This window comes from Lithobates pipiens, unplaced genomic scaffold, assembly GCF_037356315.1.
Source record: "Lithobates pipiens isolate NorthernLeopardFrog02 unplaced genomic scaffold, aLitPip1_a1.2 Scaffold_19, whole genome shotgun sequence".
NCBI classification, from domain to species: Eukaryota; Metazoa; Chordata; class Amphibia; order Anura; family Ranidae; genus Lithobates; species Lithobates pipiens.
Window position 1 is genome coordinate 512802328 of NW_027507764.1, and position 18363 is coordinate 512820690.

Consider the following 18363-nt stretch of genomic DNA (forward strand, 5'->3'; position numbering starts at 1 on the left):
TCTGCCAAAAACAAAAAATTATGCTCAGCCAGTTTTCTGATCAATATGTTCTTCATTAAAATAAATATATTCAGTTCTGGACCGACAATTATGTCCAAAGTCATGGAGTTGTGATTGGGCAAGAGCACAGCCTCTCCCTATCCCAGTAGTGCTGTACAGGCTGCCATCAAGACATGTGTATGGACGTGTGCTATTTCTATGTATAACTACATTGACCCTAGGTTCACATCTATGCGGCTGATGTGGTTTTCCAGCACGATTTGCGTGTTTGAATCTGTGTTTTCTATGTGTTTTTGTATGTGGTTTTCATGCGTTTTTTCTCCTTAAAAAAAGTGAGAATAGTCAGTGGTTAAAGAGCAGGCGGCCACCGTGTCCTTAACAACCCAAGAGTCATCAGGTGTAAGTGGGGTTCATTTTTTTTCTAAATTTTGGCGTGGGGTTCCCCTCAAAATCCATACCAGACCCGTAGGGACCTCACACTGTTTTTTTCATTATTTATTTTAATTTGCTTTTTTTTTATATTCAGCTGTCAGCAGAGAACCCTGCAAATCGGTTGTTAAGGATGCAGCAGCCGCCCGCTCTTTAACCACTTCCCACCCAAGGACATTCCTAAACATCCTTGGGTTTCAGTGGTTAAACCTGGATGATGCCTTCATCCGCAGGCATCATCCCAGTACCATTTTGTTCAGCCGGCGATTGTGAGTATGGCAGAAGTGATCTGAGTGGCTAATTAGCCACTCAATCACTTGTGAGAGTGGCGGAAGGGGGTCCCAACTGCCATCCACTGCCACCGCTCTCGAGCTCTCTGGTCCCGTCGCGGAGTCTGGGAGTGATGCAGCCGGTGACCATGGCGGCCCTGTACAGAGAGAGAGAGGAACTGATATCATTCTCCCTCTCTCTGTAACTCTGGAAACTGGGAGCGACAAGCAGTTCATCATCATCACTTCACCCTGGAGGCTCATATGAATGTTCCTCATGAAAAGTAAAACTTGCCAATGCTTCTTGCAGGGTAATTCTGCAGACCAGCACTTTAGCCAAAGAATATGCACCTGTGTAGGAGTCCCAAACATGGAATCTGATGTTGTTCCTCTGTCTCTGTAACCCTGGAAACCGGGAGCAATGAGACGTTCCTCACTTCCCGTTCCACCCCTTAGTTTCCCTGGCCACCTGCGGCCAAAGAAGCAACCGATGAGACCAATCTTTGCCAAAACGCACCTTGAAGATTCTGAGGCCACATGAAAAAAGGTTTTATGGTCAGATGAGACTAAAATTTAATTATTTGGCCTCAACACCAAATGATATGTCTAGTGGAAATCCATTACAGCTCACCATCCAAATAACACCATTCCTACAGTAACACATGGAGGGGGCAATATCCTGTATTGTTATGGGTGTGCTTCTCTGCAGCAGAGACTGGAGCACTTGTCAGGATAGAAGGAAAAATGGATGGGGCAAAATACCATCAAATTCTTGAGGAAAATCTGCTGCCCTCAGAAAGCTGTCAATGGGAAGAAGGTTTACCTTCCAACATGACAATGACCAAAAGCACACAGCAACAAATGACCACACAGTGGTTGAAGGAGAAAAAGGTGAATGTTTTTGCACCGCCTAGTCAGAGCCCCATTGAAAATCTGTGGAATGACTTGAAGACTGCAGTCCGCAAGCGATCACCATCAAATTTAACTGAACTTGAGCAGTTTTGCAAAGAAGAATGGGAAAGTCTAGATGTGCAAAGATAGTAGAGACATATCCCAACACACTAAAGGCTGGAATTAAAGCAAAATTAATTTCTGATATGTTGGTGTTATATCTTTCACTTGGATGAGTAAATACAACTAGATAAAACAAAAACTGTGTCTGTCTCTATTTCAGGATGCAAGGCAACAAAATGTGATTATTTTAAAGGGGGGGATTATTTTCTATACCCACTATAGTTGGGCTTTTCTTCCACTTTATTTGCAAAGGAAACTTTAACGGACTGTGTACGTTTGCATTTATGCACATTGTGGTGTACTTGGATGTGTATACAGTGCCTTGAAAAAATATTCATACCCCATTCATATTAATATTCATATTGAAATTTTCCACATTTTGTCATGTTACAACCAAAAATGTAAATGTATTTTATTGGGATTTTATGTGATAGACCAACTCAAAGTGGCACATAATTGTGAAGTGGAAGGAAAATGATAAATGGTTTTCCACATTTTTTACAAATAAATATGTGAAAACTGTGGCGTGTATTTGTTTTAGCCCCCTTTACTCTGATATCTCTAACTAAAATCTAGTGGAAGCAATTGCCTTCAGAAGCCACCTAATTAGTAAATAGAGTCCACATGTGTGTAATTTAATCTCAGTATGAACATAGCTGTTCTGTAAAGCCCTCAGAGGTTTGTTAACCTTAGTGAACAAACAGCATCATGGAGGCCAAGGAGCACACCAGACAGGTCAGGGATAAAGTTGTGGAGAAGTTTAAAGCAGGGTCAGGTTATAAAAAAATATCCCAAGCTTTGAACATCTCACAGAGCACTATTCAATCCATCATCCGAAAATAGAGTATGGCACAACTGCAAACCTACCAAGACATGGCCGTCTACCTAAACTGACAGGCCGGGCAAGGAGAGCATTAATCAGAGAAGCAGCCAAGAGGCCCATGGTAACTCTGGAGGAGCTGCAGAGATCCACAGCTCAGGTGGGAGAATCTGTCCACAGGACAACTATTAGTCGTGCTCTCCACAAATCTGGCCTTTATGGAAGAAAGACATTGGTGAAAGAAAGCCATAAGAAGTCCTGTTTTCAGTTTGCAAGAAGCCATGTGGAGGACACAACAAATATGTGGAAGACGGTGCTCTGGTCAGATGAGACCAAAATGAAACTCTTTGGCCTAAAAGAAAAATGCTGTGTGCGGTGTAAAACTAACACTGCACATCACCCTGAACATACCATCCCCACCGTGAAACATGGTGGTGGCAGCATCATGTTGTGGGGATGCTTTTCTCCAGCAGGGACAGGGAAGCTGGTCAGAATTGATGGGAAGATGGATGGAGCTAAATACAGGGCAATCTTAGAAGAAACCTGTTAGAGTCTGCAAAAGACTTGAGACTGGGGCAGAGGTTCACCTTCCAGCAGGACAAGGAACCTAAACATACAGCCAGAGCTACAATGGAATGGTTTAGATCAAAGCATGTTCATGTGTTAGAATGGCCCAGTCAAAGTCCAGACCTAAATCCAATTGAGAATCCGTGATAAGACCTGAAAATTTCTGTTTACAGACGCTCTCCATCCAAGTTGAGCTATTTTTCAAAGAAGAATGGGAAAAAAATGTCACTCTCTAGATGTGCAAAGCTGGTAGAGACATCCCCAAAAAGACTTGTAGCTGTAATTACAGTGAAAGGTGGTTCTACAAAGTAGGGGGGCTGAATACAAATGCACGCCACACTTTTCACATATTTATTTGTAAAAACATTTTGAACATTTTGAAAGACATTTTGAAAAAACATTTATCATTTTCCTTCCACTTCACAATTATGTGCCACGTTGTGTTGGCCACATAAAATCCCAATAAAATACATTTATATTTTTGGTTGTAACATTACAAAATGTGGAAAATTTCAAGGAGTATGAATACTTTTTCAGGGCACTTTAGAGGCACTGTGCTGGGACAGCGCCCATCAGCACAAAGAACTGATGTGAACTACAATGAATTTGTGCTGGCATGTGTTGGTTAATGCAGGCCAGTGCGCCTGGTGTGAATGGACCCTTTATATTAGCCTTCAGTAAAAATCTGCATAGCAAACTAGAAGGAACTGGATGGTAAGCCTATCAGGTATTAATATATTGCATTTGATTTGATCTGATTTCATCTGATCTGCATTGATTTGCTGCCCCTTACCCAGTCACAAGCTGGGCTGGGTCCTCAGCCAAGTAGTGTTGCTTAAATTACAAAGGAAAAAATGAGGTCAGAAACCTGGCTGCGCTGCCCTGGTGACTGAATTACAAAACTGAACAGAATTACAAATCCATTGCCAAGGCAGTACTAATGTATGATTTTTAAGTGTGTATTCTGCAGTTGGAGTTCAGGCTTAATTACAAACCCAAAAGACTTTTCATGACCATATTATTATTATTATTATTTTTTTTTCCAATTGTGAAAGGGTAATTCTTAATTTGGCCACCAGATGTCAGCATTGTACCATCTTTAGTTTAAAGGTTTCCTTTACCTCTGCAATTAAATCTCCATTCTCCGCATGCACCTGGGCGATGGCCCCAATGTTCTTACAGCAAGAAAATGCCTGGAACAGCTCAAGATCATGAACCATGTACACGTCCTTGTAGGCCATGAACATCTTAAATGAGTTGACACCTTTATCCCTTACAAGGATTTCCATCTCTTCCTTCACCTGTACATATAAAATGAAATGAAAAATGAAATAAAAAGCATATAAAAGAATACAACGTTCCTATTGGTAATATTTTACTATAAGTAAATTAAAGGGTAATTTAGCATATTAAAAAAAAAAATAATAATAATAATACAGCATATACAAATGCTACACAAGTCATATTATAATTGAATGTTATTAAAAATTTAATTTCCTCTTCAATCTGCAGTGCTGTCATTTTTTTGTAAAATTCAATGCAATATGACTACCCCCCCCCCCCCCCCAATGTATTTTCCTGCTTGTGTGATTGGCTCACTGATTTTCACAGAAGTCTGCACTAAGATACAAGTCAGATTTTAGGTATCCCTAATATTTCTGAATTAACAAATTTGTTGAATTTCATTGAAAAACAAATTTGAAACAAAACTAATTACACACGTCTAGTTGATATGTGGGGTATGAAAAACAGTCACACACACTCTCAGGTAGGTTTGGATGGACTGGAGTCTTTATTCATCCTTACCAACTATAACTATATAGCTGCATAACAAAATTGATGCTACTTTTCAACACTGTGCTAGAACTACATAACATCTGCCTCTTTTCTTCACAACAAGAGGAGGTGTTTTATAGTCCATGGAGATAGCAAGGAGCAATGCTAACTGATAACACAAAAGGAGGAAAAGGATACAAACTAAGTACCCCTAGGTCAGACTTTAAAGGCATATGAAACAATAGTGAGTTATGAAAAAGTAACAATATTTATTGAAAAATTACATATAGTGATGAAGCATTCAAGAATTAAAATAATTCATATAGCATGATACAAAATATACAGTGAGCCCTTGTGCATTGACGTGTTTCCCCGTTAGGCTTCTTCAGGACGCATTCAAGGTTTCAAACATAACAAAAGAAAGAACGGATCTCACTGTCTTGTAGGGAAATAAGCCCTATACATAGAAATATACAGAGGTATCCAAAAAGGAGACGATGATCTAAATATATCGATATTTGGAAGCGACCAGATCTTTTATCATACGTAGATAAAAAGTATTGGCCTAGTAATTTCAGGACAGGGGAAAAAGAGTGCCATCAAAAGCATCCAGAACCAGTGGCCACAGTAGGAAGTACTAAAGCTTTAAGGCCAAAAAATACCAGATAATATGGTCCTTTTATAGTAATAACTGGTATAGACACATAATAATTGGCCCCTAGGAGATAGCCTTCTGCTGATCACAGGGCTTATCTCCCTACAAGACAGTGAGATCCGTTCTTTCTTTTGTTATCTTTGAAACCTTGAATGTGTCCTGAAGAAGCCTAAGGGTGAAACACGTTGATGCACAAGGGCTCACTGTATATTTTGTATCATGCTATATGATTTTTTATTTTTGAATGCTTCATCACTATATGTAATTTTTCAATATTGTTATTTTTTCATATTTCACTATTGTTTCGTAAGTCCGACCTAGGGATACTTAGTATCCTTTTCCCCCTTATGTTGATTCCCTCTCCATTACAGATGTGGCTACGTGAGTGCTTTCTCTTATTCTAGCTAGCTGATAACAGTCCAGAGGCAGAGAATATGGGAAGCTATCGGCTCACAAGATTCCTAGCCAGATGAACAAATCATTTTTTGCATTTCTCAAACAAATATTAAAAAAAAAACATTTTCAATGATTTATTTAACAGACCAAAAAGCAGCAAAATACAAGACATTTATTGTTAGAATTTACATACATTTTAAATGCTAAAAGGAGCCAAACCAGATATCACAGAAGTAATAAAGCATTGTGGGGACTCCTCAGTTATTTCCTCTTACAAGCAGAGACTGAACATGTATTATCATCATGTGTCATGTGATATAATGAAGTCTAATTCGGCTTACCTTGTCACTCCACCAAGTCACGGCTACATGGAGAGCATAGTCACAGCACACTTTGGGGTCAGCCCAGCTCTTCCATGTGTCAAATGCTTCGATCAGAGAAGTGCCTTTCCTGGGAATAGCAAAGTCCATGATCATGGTGGTACCTCCGGCCACCGCAGCCTAGAAGGACAATAGACGGAATTTATCAGTGTGGATCTGGCAGCTTTTACCCCTCATTCCCAAAACCCAGATGAAAGATTTCATTATGGAATTTAATAAAAAAAATGCTGAAATGTACTCTTATGCCCCATACACACGATCAAATTTTCCGACAACAAATGTTGGATGTGTGCTCGTTGGTGGAAAGTCCAACCGTGTGTATGTTCCATCAAACATTTGTTGTCGGACTTTCCACCAACACATTTTGGCTAGCAAGATCTCAAATTATCCGCCAACAAAACTTTGGACTACCTGATCGTGTGTACACAAGTCCGTCGGATAAAACTCCACGCATGCTCGGAATCAAGGATGAGCCCGGAAGCGCTTGGTCTTGTAAAACTAGTGTTCATAATGGAGATATCAAATGACTATTGAACTTCTTTTATCGGCTCGCCGTACATCTTGTACATTACCACGGTCGTAATTGTTGGCTAACATTTGCGTGACTGTATGTATGCAAGACAAGTTGGAGCCAACAACCTTCAAACAAAATTCCACGGTTTTTGTTGTCGGAAAGTCCGATCATGCGTACGGGGCATTACATAAACATATGCTCAGTGAAAATGCGTTTAAGCGGTACATTTGGAATTGGCTAAAACAAAAGCATAATTACTTATAAAAAACAAAACAAAAAAAACAAAACGCTTTATCTGTTCACCTCCCAGAACTACAGTGGGTATCTACTTCCCTTCCCAGATACAGTAAGGATGATGCAGGGGCCACACTCATGTTTGCATATACTGTATCGATCTTCACAGGTTAGCAATAGTGGTTCTACCTAGACATATACAGTCTATCCAAAGTAGCACCCTCCTAGTGTAGAGCAGGCTGCTAGGTACATTTAGTTTGGCTCCCCTGTAATCAGTGGAGCAGGGGTTGATTATCTAGAGCTGCTCAGTGTTTCACAGGCTGTTCTGTTACTTCCCCTTGTCTTCTAGAATATAATAGAAGCATAGTGGGAAAAAGTGGGACAACAAGCAGGAACTCAAACCAATCCCTGGGGAGGTGTGCCCTGAAGGTGGTGAGAGAACCCATTAATGGCCTGAGGCCAGTGCAGCCAGGGCAGTTTCCCTGAGCAGCGATGAGCTTTATGTTCAAGTCCAACTCATGTTTGACTCGAACATTGGCTGTTCTCCAGTTCGCCTAACAGCCAACAATTTTATGTGTGCGCGGCGAATTCAAAAGCCGTGGAACACCCTTTAAAAGTCTATAGGAGAAATCAAAAGTGCTAATTTTAAAGGCTCATATGCATGGTATTGTCATAAAAAGTGTTTGGGGACCTGGGTCCTGCCTCAGGGGACATGTATCAATGCAAAAAAAGTTTTAAAAACTGAAATTTTTTCGGGAGCAGTGATTTTAATAATGCTTAAAGTGAAACAATAAAAGTGTAACATTACTTTAAATTTCGTACCTGGAGGGTGTCTATAGTATGCCTGGCGGGGTCACCTGTTTCCGAAAATGGGTGACCCCGCCCCCCTCTGACATCACGGGGAAAGCCATAGGGAAGTCCCGGTGCGCCAGAGGAGGGTGGCGTCACCAGGTGGCCCCACCCTCCGTTATTTAAGAAGTGTCAGAAGAATTGAAGCGTCACGCGGCTGAGGACTCCCACAGAGGTGGATTGTGCGGACAGCGCAGAGAAGAACCCGGAGCAAGATGCGGGACGAGAAGAGTGGAGGAAGAAGATGATGAAGAATAAGATGAAGGAGAAGATGGAGAAGAAGAAGTTGGAGGAACAAGAAGAACATGGAATATAGACCAGAAGAAAGAAGATGAAAGAAGAAGCATTTAATAAAGGGCTTGTCAAAAATTGAAGTTTTTTAACCTTTTTGTCACTTTTTTTGTGAAATGGTAGGGGTACATTTGTACCCCATTACCAATTCACACGGGGGGTCGGGATCTGGGGGTCCCCTTGTTAAAGGGGGCTTCCAGATTCTGATAAACCCCCGTCCGCAGACTCCCACAACCACCGGGCAAGGGTTGTGGGGATGAGGCCCTTCTCCCTATCAACATGGGGACAAGGTGCTTTAAGGGGCTACCACCAAAGCACCCTCCCAATGTTGAGGGCACGTGGCCTGTTACGGTTCAGGAAGGAGGGGGCGCTCTCTCGTCCCCCTCTTTTCCTGCATCCTGCCAGGTTGCGTGCTCGGGTAAGGGTCTGGTATGGATTTTTGGGGGGACCCCACGCCATTTTTAAAAAAAATGTTGGTACAGAGTTCCCCTTAAAATACATACGAGACCTGAAGGGTCTGGTATGGATTTTGAGGGGGACCCCCATGCCATTTCTTTTTACATTTTGGTGTGGGGTTCCCCTAATATCCATACCAGACCTGAAGGGCCTGGTATGGAATTTAGGGGGACCCCCACACATTTTTATTTTACATTTTGGTTCAGGGTTCCCCTGTGAGGAAATCCCCATGCCATTTTTATCAATGAACTTTTATGTGTATTGCGGACCGACAATTCATTGTAGCCGCGAGTAGTATTAAATGACTTTTTTTCCTTTAGAAATGTCATTTTGCTGTCAGACTGTTCTAAACACGGGAAACATGCGCCCCTTTACAGGCATACTATAGACACCCCCCAGGTATGAAATGTAAAGGAATATTACAATTTAATTGTTTCACTTTAAGCATTATTAAAATCACTGCTCCCGAAAAAACTGCCATTTTTAAAACTTTTTTTTGCATTAATACATGTCCCCTGGGGCAGGACCCGGGTCCCCAAACACTTTTTATGGCGATGCCATGCATATAAGCCTTTAAAATTAGAACTGTTGATTATGCATATTCGTGTCCCATAGGCTTTAACGGTGTTCGCGTGTTTGAACAAATTTTTTTTCTTGTTCACATGTTCTAGTTCGAACCGAACGGGGGGGGGGGGGATAGTTCGGCTATCCTTATCTCTGAGACAAGTCCTGCAGGAGGAGACTCCTGTGCAGGGGCTCTGTCTCCGGTGCAGGATCTTAGAGAAGTCCAGGGGCAGGAACAGGCCTGCTCCATGTCTGAAAGGGACTTACAGTGAGGGAAAAAAAAGTACTTGATCCTCTGCTGATTTTGTACTTTTGCTCACTGACAAAGAAATGATCATTCAATCATTTGAATTAGGGTTGCACTGATACCACTTTTCAAATGACCCCATTTTGGAAAGTAGACACCCCAAAGTATTTGCTAAAAGGCATGGTAAGTATTGTGCAGCTCTCATTTGTTTTTGAAAATGAAGAAAGAAAAGGAAATGTTTTTCTTTTTTCAATTTTCAAAACTTTGCGACAAAAAGCGAGATCTGCAAAATACTTAACAGGCCTCTTGTACACGATACTCCTGTTTTAGCATCTATTTTTTCAGACTTTTTTTTTCATGCATGTGCATGTATTTTCACACATATGCGTTTGTGCAATTTCATGCAAATTTGTGCAATTTCACACATTTTCGTGCAAACTTATTCTCATGTTCTTCTGCAGATTGTAAATAATGGCCCATTTGTGTGCAATACAATGTTTACAATGTTTATTGCAAATGTGCCATTGATGTAAGAAACACATTTACCACTAGATGGCAGAATTAGCTTACATTTGGCATTAGGGACATTCAGTGCAAATTCATACCACAATGTGCCTGTTTTCATTTATATATATATATATATATATATATATATATATATATATATATATATATATATATATATATATGAAAATGTAACTATGAGCATTCTAATTGTTTCCTAAAGTCCTGTTGCTGCAGTCATGACCTGGACCAGTACACAGTGAACACTGGAACAGCTTTTGTATTCATAGGTGTGCGCAGCCTATTGCATTTGGGCGTGCACCCCAAAGCTCAAAACACATGCCTGTATATATATATATATATATATATATATATATATATATATATACACACACACACACACACACATACACATTATTAATTTATAGAGAGGGACATCATTACTGATCACGGAGAGCTGCCGCCAGCTCCTCAGTGCCCACCTGTGCCACCTGCCAGTGCCACCTAACAGTAGACAACAGTGCCGCCTACCAGTGCCCACATTGCCACCTATCAGTGCCCACAATCAGTGCCTCATCAACAGTGCTGCACATCAGTGCCACCTATCAGTGCCCATCAGTGTCACCTACCAGTGCCCATCAGTGCCACCTATCAGTGGTACCTATCAGTCCCACCTTATCTGTGCCCATCCTTACTGCCTTATCTGTCCCCATCAGTGCTGCCTTATCTGTGCCTATCAGTGCCCACCGGTGCCGCCTCATCAGCGCATATCAATGAAGGAGGAAAATTACCTGTTTGCAAAATGTTATAACAAACTATGAAACATGATTTTTTTTTTTTTTTTTTTACATTTTCCATTTTTTTTGTTCGTTTAGCAAAAAATAAAAATCCCAGCTGTGATTAAATACCACGAAAAGAAAGTTCTATTTGTGTGAAAAAATGATAAAAATTTCATTTGGGTACAGTGTTGTATGACTCTTGAATATGCACTGAAAGTGCACTTGGAAGTGCAGTCGCTGTAAATCTAAGGGGTAGATCTGCAATGAGTGGAAGCTCTGCTGATTTTATCATCCAATCATGTGCAAGCTAAAATGCTGTTTTTTATTTTCCTTGCATGTCCCCCTCAGATCTACAGTGACTTTACTTCCAAGTGCACTTTCACAGATATACTTAAAGTATATGTAAATCCATTCCTTCAGTTTAAAATAGAAATGAAAGGCAGAACATTTGTGTATATGTATCTAAAAAATCAAAAATACATTTTTGTTCTCAGCTTCATAAGGGGCTTGGAGAGCTGGCATGGGAAAACAGCAGTACACTGATCTTCCCAGTGAATGGTTGTTTATGGGAATGTGTCAGCACAAGTCATGGCCATTGGTGGACAGCCAGGCTGTCCTCCCAACACAGCCATATAACTGACCACACTGGAATGGATGAGCTCTCATGCCTAGCTGGTCATTTTGAAAGAGAAAAGCAGTAGGATCACCAGGTAGGAAGCAATACAAAAAGAACAGGATACTTTTTAACACAAGTACAGGGTACAACAGGCACATATCTGTTGGAATATGAAATGTTGGAGTGACATATAACTTAAAGCGGAGTTCCACCCAAAAAATGGAACTTCCGCCTTAAGTGCAGGTGACACCCTGAGATGGCACATTTGGCATGTCATTTTTTTGGGGGGGTGGGAGTGCATACCCTCTTTTTTAGAGGCATCCAGCTCCCACTTCCTCCCAGGGCTCCACGGCCCCCGGAAGGAAGATCACCTCTCCCCCCTCCCTCCCTGCAATCTTCTGGGACACATCACAGGTCCCAGAAGATTGCCCGGCTATTCACAGCGTGCGGACATGGACAATGCATGCCCATCTGTGAAGCCACAGGCAGGTAGCCACAGTAAGAATGCTGGTGCCTCAGAGAGGAGGGGGAGAGGAGCGAGGCTTCGAACGCCTGCATCGCTGGACCGTGGGACAGGCGAGTGTCCAATTATTAAAATTTAGCAGCTTCACTTTTTGTAGCTGCTGACTTTTATTTTAGTTTTTCCGTTGGAACTCCCCTTTACGCTGGATATACACTAGTAGATTTTTGAATGAACATTTGTATGAATATTTGTACAAAAATTTGTGTGAAAATGCTTTGTGCATGACTGGACAAATGTTGTTTGAAAATACTTAAATATTTTGTTCGTTTTTTATTTTGTAATAAATATTTCCTGAACAAAACCACATACACTGCTAAAAATGTGTTAATTCTAGAAACATTTTTCATCCTTTGAATTGTTAAAAACAATCATGGATTTAACCCCGCTAATGATTAGAAAATAAAAAAACAAAACTCTTAAAATAAAAAATGTTGACCAAAATTCTGTTAGTGTAAGGTCAGCTTTATTGTACCTGTAAACCAAGACAATAAATAAGGGCTCATACAAGAAATGACAGGAAATGATAAGAAAAAATCCCCCTGATAGGGACATACATAACAATAAGAACCTGAAAGAGACTCTTATGCCCCCCCCCCCATATACACAGTTGGAAATTCCGAAGGAAAAAGTCTGATTGGATTATGTTGTGGAAGATCCGATTGTGTGTGGGCTCTATCGGACTTTTTCTGTTGGAATTTCTGGTGGAAAAAGTTTGAGAGCTGGAGAAAATTCGGAGACGAAAGCTATTGGCTACTGGCCTCTACGTAGTCCCGTCGTACGTTTTGTGCGTCACCTCGTTCCAAACAACGGATCCTGTAATCAGAATGTCCGACCGTGTGTATGGGGCACAACTCTTCTAATGTTTAAATTGAAAGCAAAAAAAAAGTTTTGTCTGGATTTCAAGTCAAGTGACTACAGAAAAGCAGAAATATTGTGAAGCACTGCAAAGCAGGAAGACGACCCCAGAGTATGAATTAAAGAAATTAAGATACTTGCTTTTCCTTAATTAAATTACAATATACACACTGAAATATTTTTTTGTTTATATGCAATATAATATGTACTGTATATATATATATATATATATATATATATATATATATATATATATATATATATATATATTATATTTAATATTATTATATTATACTAATATATATATATATATATATATACTGTATAAATAAATAAATATAAATAAATATAAATATATATATATATATATATATATATATATATATATATATATATATATATATACACTGTATAAATAAATAAGTATAAATAAATAAATATATATATATATATATAAATATATATAAACGCAGAAGAGGGATTGCTGCACAAACAAAAGTAAATTTATTGATAAAATTTACATCACATCAGGTATAATTCAGGTATTCAGGTGACGTTTCGGGCTAAGCATGATAATCGCCCTTCCTCATGACCACATACCTGCAATAAAAATTGTAACCAACTTCACATATAAAGGCTTATAGCTCACATCTGTCATTAATCAATTAATTACATTCAGCTGGAATCAATCTCCACAAACCACCCCTTATATCTCTCATACATCATTTTTGTATCTATGTGTATTTCAGAACAATAGCTAAAAAAACGGGACAAAAAGGACACCTTCCCTTGAAGATAGTATACTGAATCATGTAGTTCATCCAAAAAAGTAAACAAAGAAAACATAATCAATTGATCATCAAAATGAATTTGTATATTCGCATACTATGGAAAAAACACTAAACGACAAACAAAAAATCTCATAACGTGGGACCGTATCGGCCGATATCTGGCCGGTCGGTCAACACATATAGAGACTTATACCATCCTATAATCATAAAAATAAATAAAGATCAAAATCTGTATTTAACCCTTTAGGATATAAAGAGTCTAAGCGATTTTTCCAGTAAACTTCTCTTTTTCTCAATTACAATTCTCTATTCCCCCCCACGTCTATTGGTTGGAATACCATCGATTACCATATATCTCAATTGAGAAACCGAATGGTTCATTTCTAAAAAAATGTCTAGAGAGAGGTAATTTACCATTTTTATCCCTAACGGAATATTTATGTCTAGCTATTCTGTCTTTAACGGGTTACCCACTTCACGGGTTACTTTTTTGGGACCTCCTAATTATGGTTCATTTCCTTGCTTGTCATGTATTCAATGTACTAGCATGATTAAGGGGAAATCCTTTATACCTGATGTGATGTAAATTTTATCAATAAATTTACTTTTGTTTGTGCAGCCATCCCTCTTCTGCTTTTTTATATCGAGTCCTTGGGACGGACTCGATTGCTGGCACACTTGTTTCACTGGCCGTGTGTGTGCATCTCACCTACTACTTTTATATATATATATATATATATATATATATGTATATATATATTTGTTTCTTCCAATCATCACCACATATTGATGACAGAATGTATATCAAGCTTCCCATGTTAACATCATTCAAAGGCTATGCTTCCCCTTCATTCAAAGGCTATGCTTCCCCTTCACATGAAAAATAGCAATGAACAAAGTGAAGTAAAATAACATTTTACCTTAGTTCCCTGGAAGAAATCATCTATAGATCGGCTTCCCATGAAGGGGAACTGAAAGTGAGTATGTGTATCAATCCCGCCAGGGATGACCAGTTTACCGACTGCATTGATCACTTTTATGCCCTCTGGTCTTGAAGAACGCAAGTTGGTTCCAACATCTTTGATCTGTCCATCTTCAATGTACACATCTGCGTAAACTGACAGATCGTCATTTACAATTTTACCCCCTTTTATTAGGATTCTGTTCTGAGATGCCATGATATTGTTTGCGCAATAAGGTAAAAAAAAAATATTGCTTGTTTTTTTGTATCGTAGATTATGCAATCTGTAGCGTCAAATGAATTTGCAGCAAGACACTTCCTTGCGGTTCCTCCAGGTCCTGGTGAACCATCCTTTTATACAAAGCCATCATCTGAATATTGGCCGTAGTAAAGGGCACACCCACCTACTGGCTTTAAAATGGATATAAGTTCAGAGAGTGGAGCCAACAAAAGAATTATAATCGTGTTCAGATTGAGGTGCCACTGTGCCAGAAAATAGAAGATTCCTGAGGACATTGGACTGGGTTTTTGTTATGTAACCACTTGTTTGTTGTCCTTGTGTTGCCTCATTTTTTATTTTTTTTTGTGGTAGTTATTCCACTTGATTGAAGTATTAAGACTTTATGACTCAAAAGGTGAAAGAATGCAGAATGCATTCTTGATGAAGGCTAAAGTGGAACTCTAGTAAAAAAAAAGAAAAAAAAAAGGGAAAAATAACTACTGTGCTTGCAACAATATTTTCTTCTTCTATATAACCAACTGTGTCAGTGTCCTCCTTGCTATATGACTGAAGAGTGTGATTGAGTGTGCATTTAGAATACTTCTGCTTGGCATCAAGCGTGTTCAGAATTCAAAAAGAAAAATTTAAGATATTGGTGTTCCTGTAGCGCACAAAAAATCATGCATTGATTTTGCAGGTTAGTTGTAGGTGCCATTAATGTGTCATTAAACCCACATCATAAAAAAACTATCAATATACTGTAATGATGTTCACACTTACCTAGTCACTATGGGATTTGTTTTCTGTATAATGCAAAAATCCTGGCTAATCCTGCCGTTCCTTATCTCCCCTTTCTGTCCATGTCCCCAATTCAGCTAGGGACAATGTTGGCAGCTCTGCACATGCTCAGTTTTCAGTTAGTTTCTATGCTGAGCATTTCCTCCCTATCACATCTGAGCAGCCCATACTAACAGACACTGGCATACAAATATATATTTGAAATAAAATCTTTTTTAGTTTTTGGCATGGTATGGGAGGATTTCTGCCAGTCCAAGGTTGTGTCACACCCCCCCAGCCTGCGTGTTAGAATTAGAGGTAGGTAATTCCTTCATTAATCTACATGCAATATCCCATCTCCATTGTGTTTAGCTGGTTAGAGGTGTAGCGCCGGCTCCTGAGGAGCATGCGCTATGTGTTTTGTCATTTAACTTTTCCTGGAACCGCAGTTTTGTTTTGGGTTTAATTATTCTAAATTTTGACCTCAGTATCAGTCTGGCTGGACTGCATGGTGTTCTGCCTAACCATGGATTCTGTTGTCATCCCTGGCAGGGTCCAGAACGTAGTCTAGTTGGGTGCATTAAGGGTTTACTCTCTCTCGGAACCAGCCCAGTGGGAGTGTCACTCTTGCTGCGCATTCTGGGAGAGGGTACTTAAGGTGCTGATGTCACGTTTTTCGGGGTTCCGGTCCAGAAGTGTTTTCTGGCTGATGGTTCTGGTCCTCCTGATCAGCCCCCAGGAATCTCATGGCCTGGGGTGCGGATCCACCCAACTACAGGTCTCGGGGCTGGCTAACCCGAGGCAAAGAAACTGAAAGAAGGATTCAAAGGTGGTCCGGTGCCGTCTCGGTTTTTGGAAAGGCCCAGCAACTGTGAAGGTATCCAGGAGATGACTCTTCGGGAGAAGGCCACGCAAAGGTTGGTTTCTCAATAAGAGCCTGGACAAGTTGAAAGATCCCAAGTGAATCTGGTCTCGTGTGGTATCACTGGACCGGATGCAAGATACTGGTACCATACGAGGATTCTCCAAGTGTTTTACAAACGTTCAGTTTTACTCAAGTGTTTTATAGCAAGGCTGTGGCAGAGACTTGGTCTGATTGAAACACCCTGTTGGGTGATTGGCCTGGTGAGAGAAGGACTATCCGATAAGGGTGAGGATCCAGTTGTGAATGGCTATTCTCTGGATTTCCTGATGTGAGAGACTTTTCCTATTTGAATTAGCACTAATGCCGCATACACACGTATCAGACTATCCGGCGGACTTAGTCTGGCGGACAAAGCGCCGGACTTTACGAACGAGCTACCTGCCCACACATGGTACCTTTGCAGCGGACTAGGTCCGGCGGACTTAGTCTGCCGGACTATCCGCCATACTTTTGAAATGAACGGACTCGCCCACACACACGGAGGAAAGTCCGTTCATTTTGAATGCGGCCGGGACTAGCGAAGGAAGCGTTGCTGGCCCCGTCACCTGGTATGGAGTTAAAGGGGAAGCCCTACACCAAAAAAATGGAGTGGGGTCCCCCCAGGTCCATATCATACCCTTATCCGAGCACGCAACCCGGCCAGTCAGGAAAGGGGGTGGGGATGAGCGAGCCCCCCCCCCTCCTGAGCCGTACCAGGCCGCGTGCCCTCAACATGGGGGGTGCTTAGGGGAAGGGGTCCTCGTGGCCCCCCCCACCCCAAAGCACCTTGTCCCCATGTTGATGAGGACAAGGGCCTCTTCCTGACAACCCTGGCCGTTGGTTGTCGGGGTCTGTGGGCAGGGGGGCTTATCGGAATCCGGGAGCCCCCTTTAATAAGGGGGCCCCGGATACCGGCCCCCCACCCTATGTGAATGAGTACCCTTACCCATTCACCTGTGAAAAAAACGTAAAAAAACACAACACACAAGGTTTAAAAATAATTTATTGCACTGCTTCGGGGGTCTTCCGTCCTGGGGCGTCTTCTTGCCCGGAGGAGCCCGGCTTTCTTCTTCGTCGCCGCCCGGGGGTCTTCTTCTGACTTTGGGGATCTTGTCCCCCTCTTTGGGGGTCTTGTCCCCCTCTTTGGTTCTTCTTGCCTGGCCTCAGCGCCTGGGCGGCCACAAAGAAGAAAGCAGAATTCCAGCCAGCAAAAGATTGAGAGCAGGTTCTCTATTTTTCGGTCGGAAAAAGTTCAGATTGAAGAGCCTCTCCTGTCTCTCCAGTGTGAAAGCCTGAGTGCTTTCACACTGGAATGGTGCGCTTGCAGGACGTTAGAAAAAGTGCAAGCAGCATCTTTGCAGCGCTGTATACACTTTTGCAGGCGATTTTAACCCTTTTTTGGCTGAATAGCACCGCTAAAAAAACAGTAAAGCGACGCTAAAAATAGCGCACCTTTACTGCCAGCGCCCGCCCCAGTGTGAAAGTAGCCTTACTGACAGTGCTTTGGCGATCTTTTACTGTATATTAACCCCTTCCCACGAAGCATACACAGATGTGCGTACTCGGCTTTCGAAGGTTATACCGGGATGATGCTCGCAGCTGCAGGCATCATCCCGGCACCATTGTTTAGAACAGGCGGTCGGCTTTCCGGGGGTAACAACCGATGCGATATCCCCCCCACCCGCCGCTCTTCCCGGGCCTCCCCTCCCATCAGAAGGCCCAATCAAAGATCCGAAGGGACAGACTCGAATGACTGAATTCTGAAATGGCTTTGTTCCAGTCTCCTGGATGTAAACACTGAACCGAAGTCACAATGTCACTTCCTGTTTACTCGGCTGCCAATGGCATCTGTTTTTAAAAATATATAGTATTCAGATACACCGTTTTCGGTGATCTGAAAAATTTGAAGGGCGAAGGAGGGATTTGGGTTCCTCCATAAAGAGTACTTGTCACCAGCTATTACTGTCACAAG

The 18363-nt window shown here is 41.2% G+C and overlaps 1 protein-coding gene across 3 annotated transcripts in view; it reads right to left on the reverse strand.

Moving 5' to 3' along the window:
- The window catches only part of DPYS (dihydropyrimidinase), a 145587-nt gene that overhangs the window by 102097 nt on the left and 25127 nt on the right, over positions 1 to 18363 (reverse strand). The window contains exons 1-3 of one of the 3 annotated variants that reach the window (XM_077493158.1): positions 14450 to 14896; positions 6268 to 6426; positions 4221 to 4400 (exon numbers count right to left, since the gene is read on the reverse strand). In XM_077493158.1, coding sequence (XP_077349284.1) covers positions 4221 to 4400; positions 6268 to 6426; positions 14450 to 14707 — 597 coding nt within the window. In that variant the 5' untranslated portion in view covers positions 14708 to 14896. Of the gene's footprint in view, positions 1 to 4220; positions 4401 to 6267; positions 6427 to 14449; positions 14897 to 18363 lie in introns of those variants that run through there. The other 2 variants (XM_077493157.1, XM_077493159.1) reach the window with 2 other exon arrangements.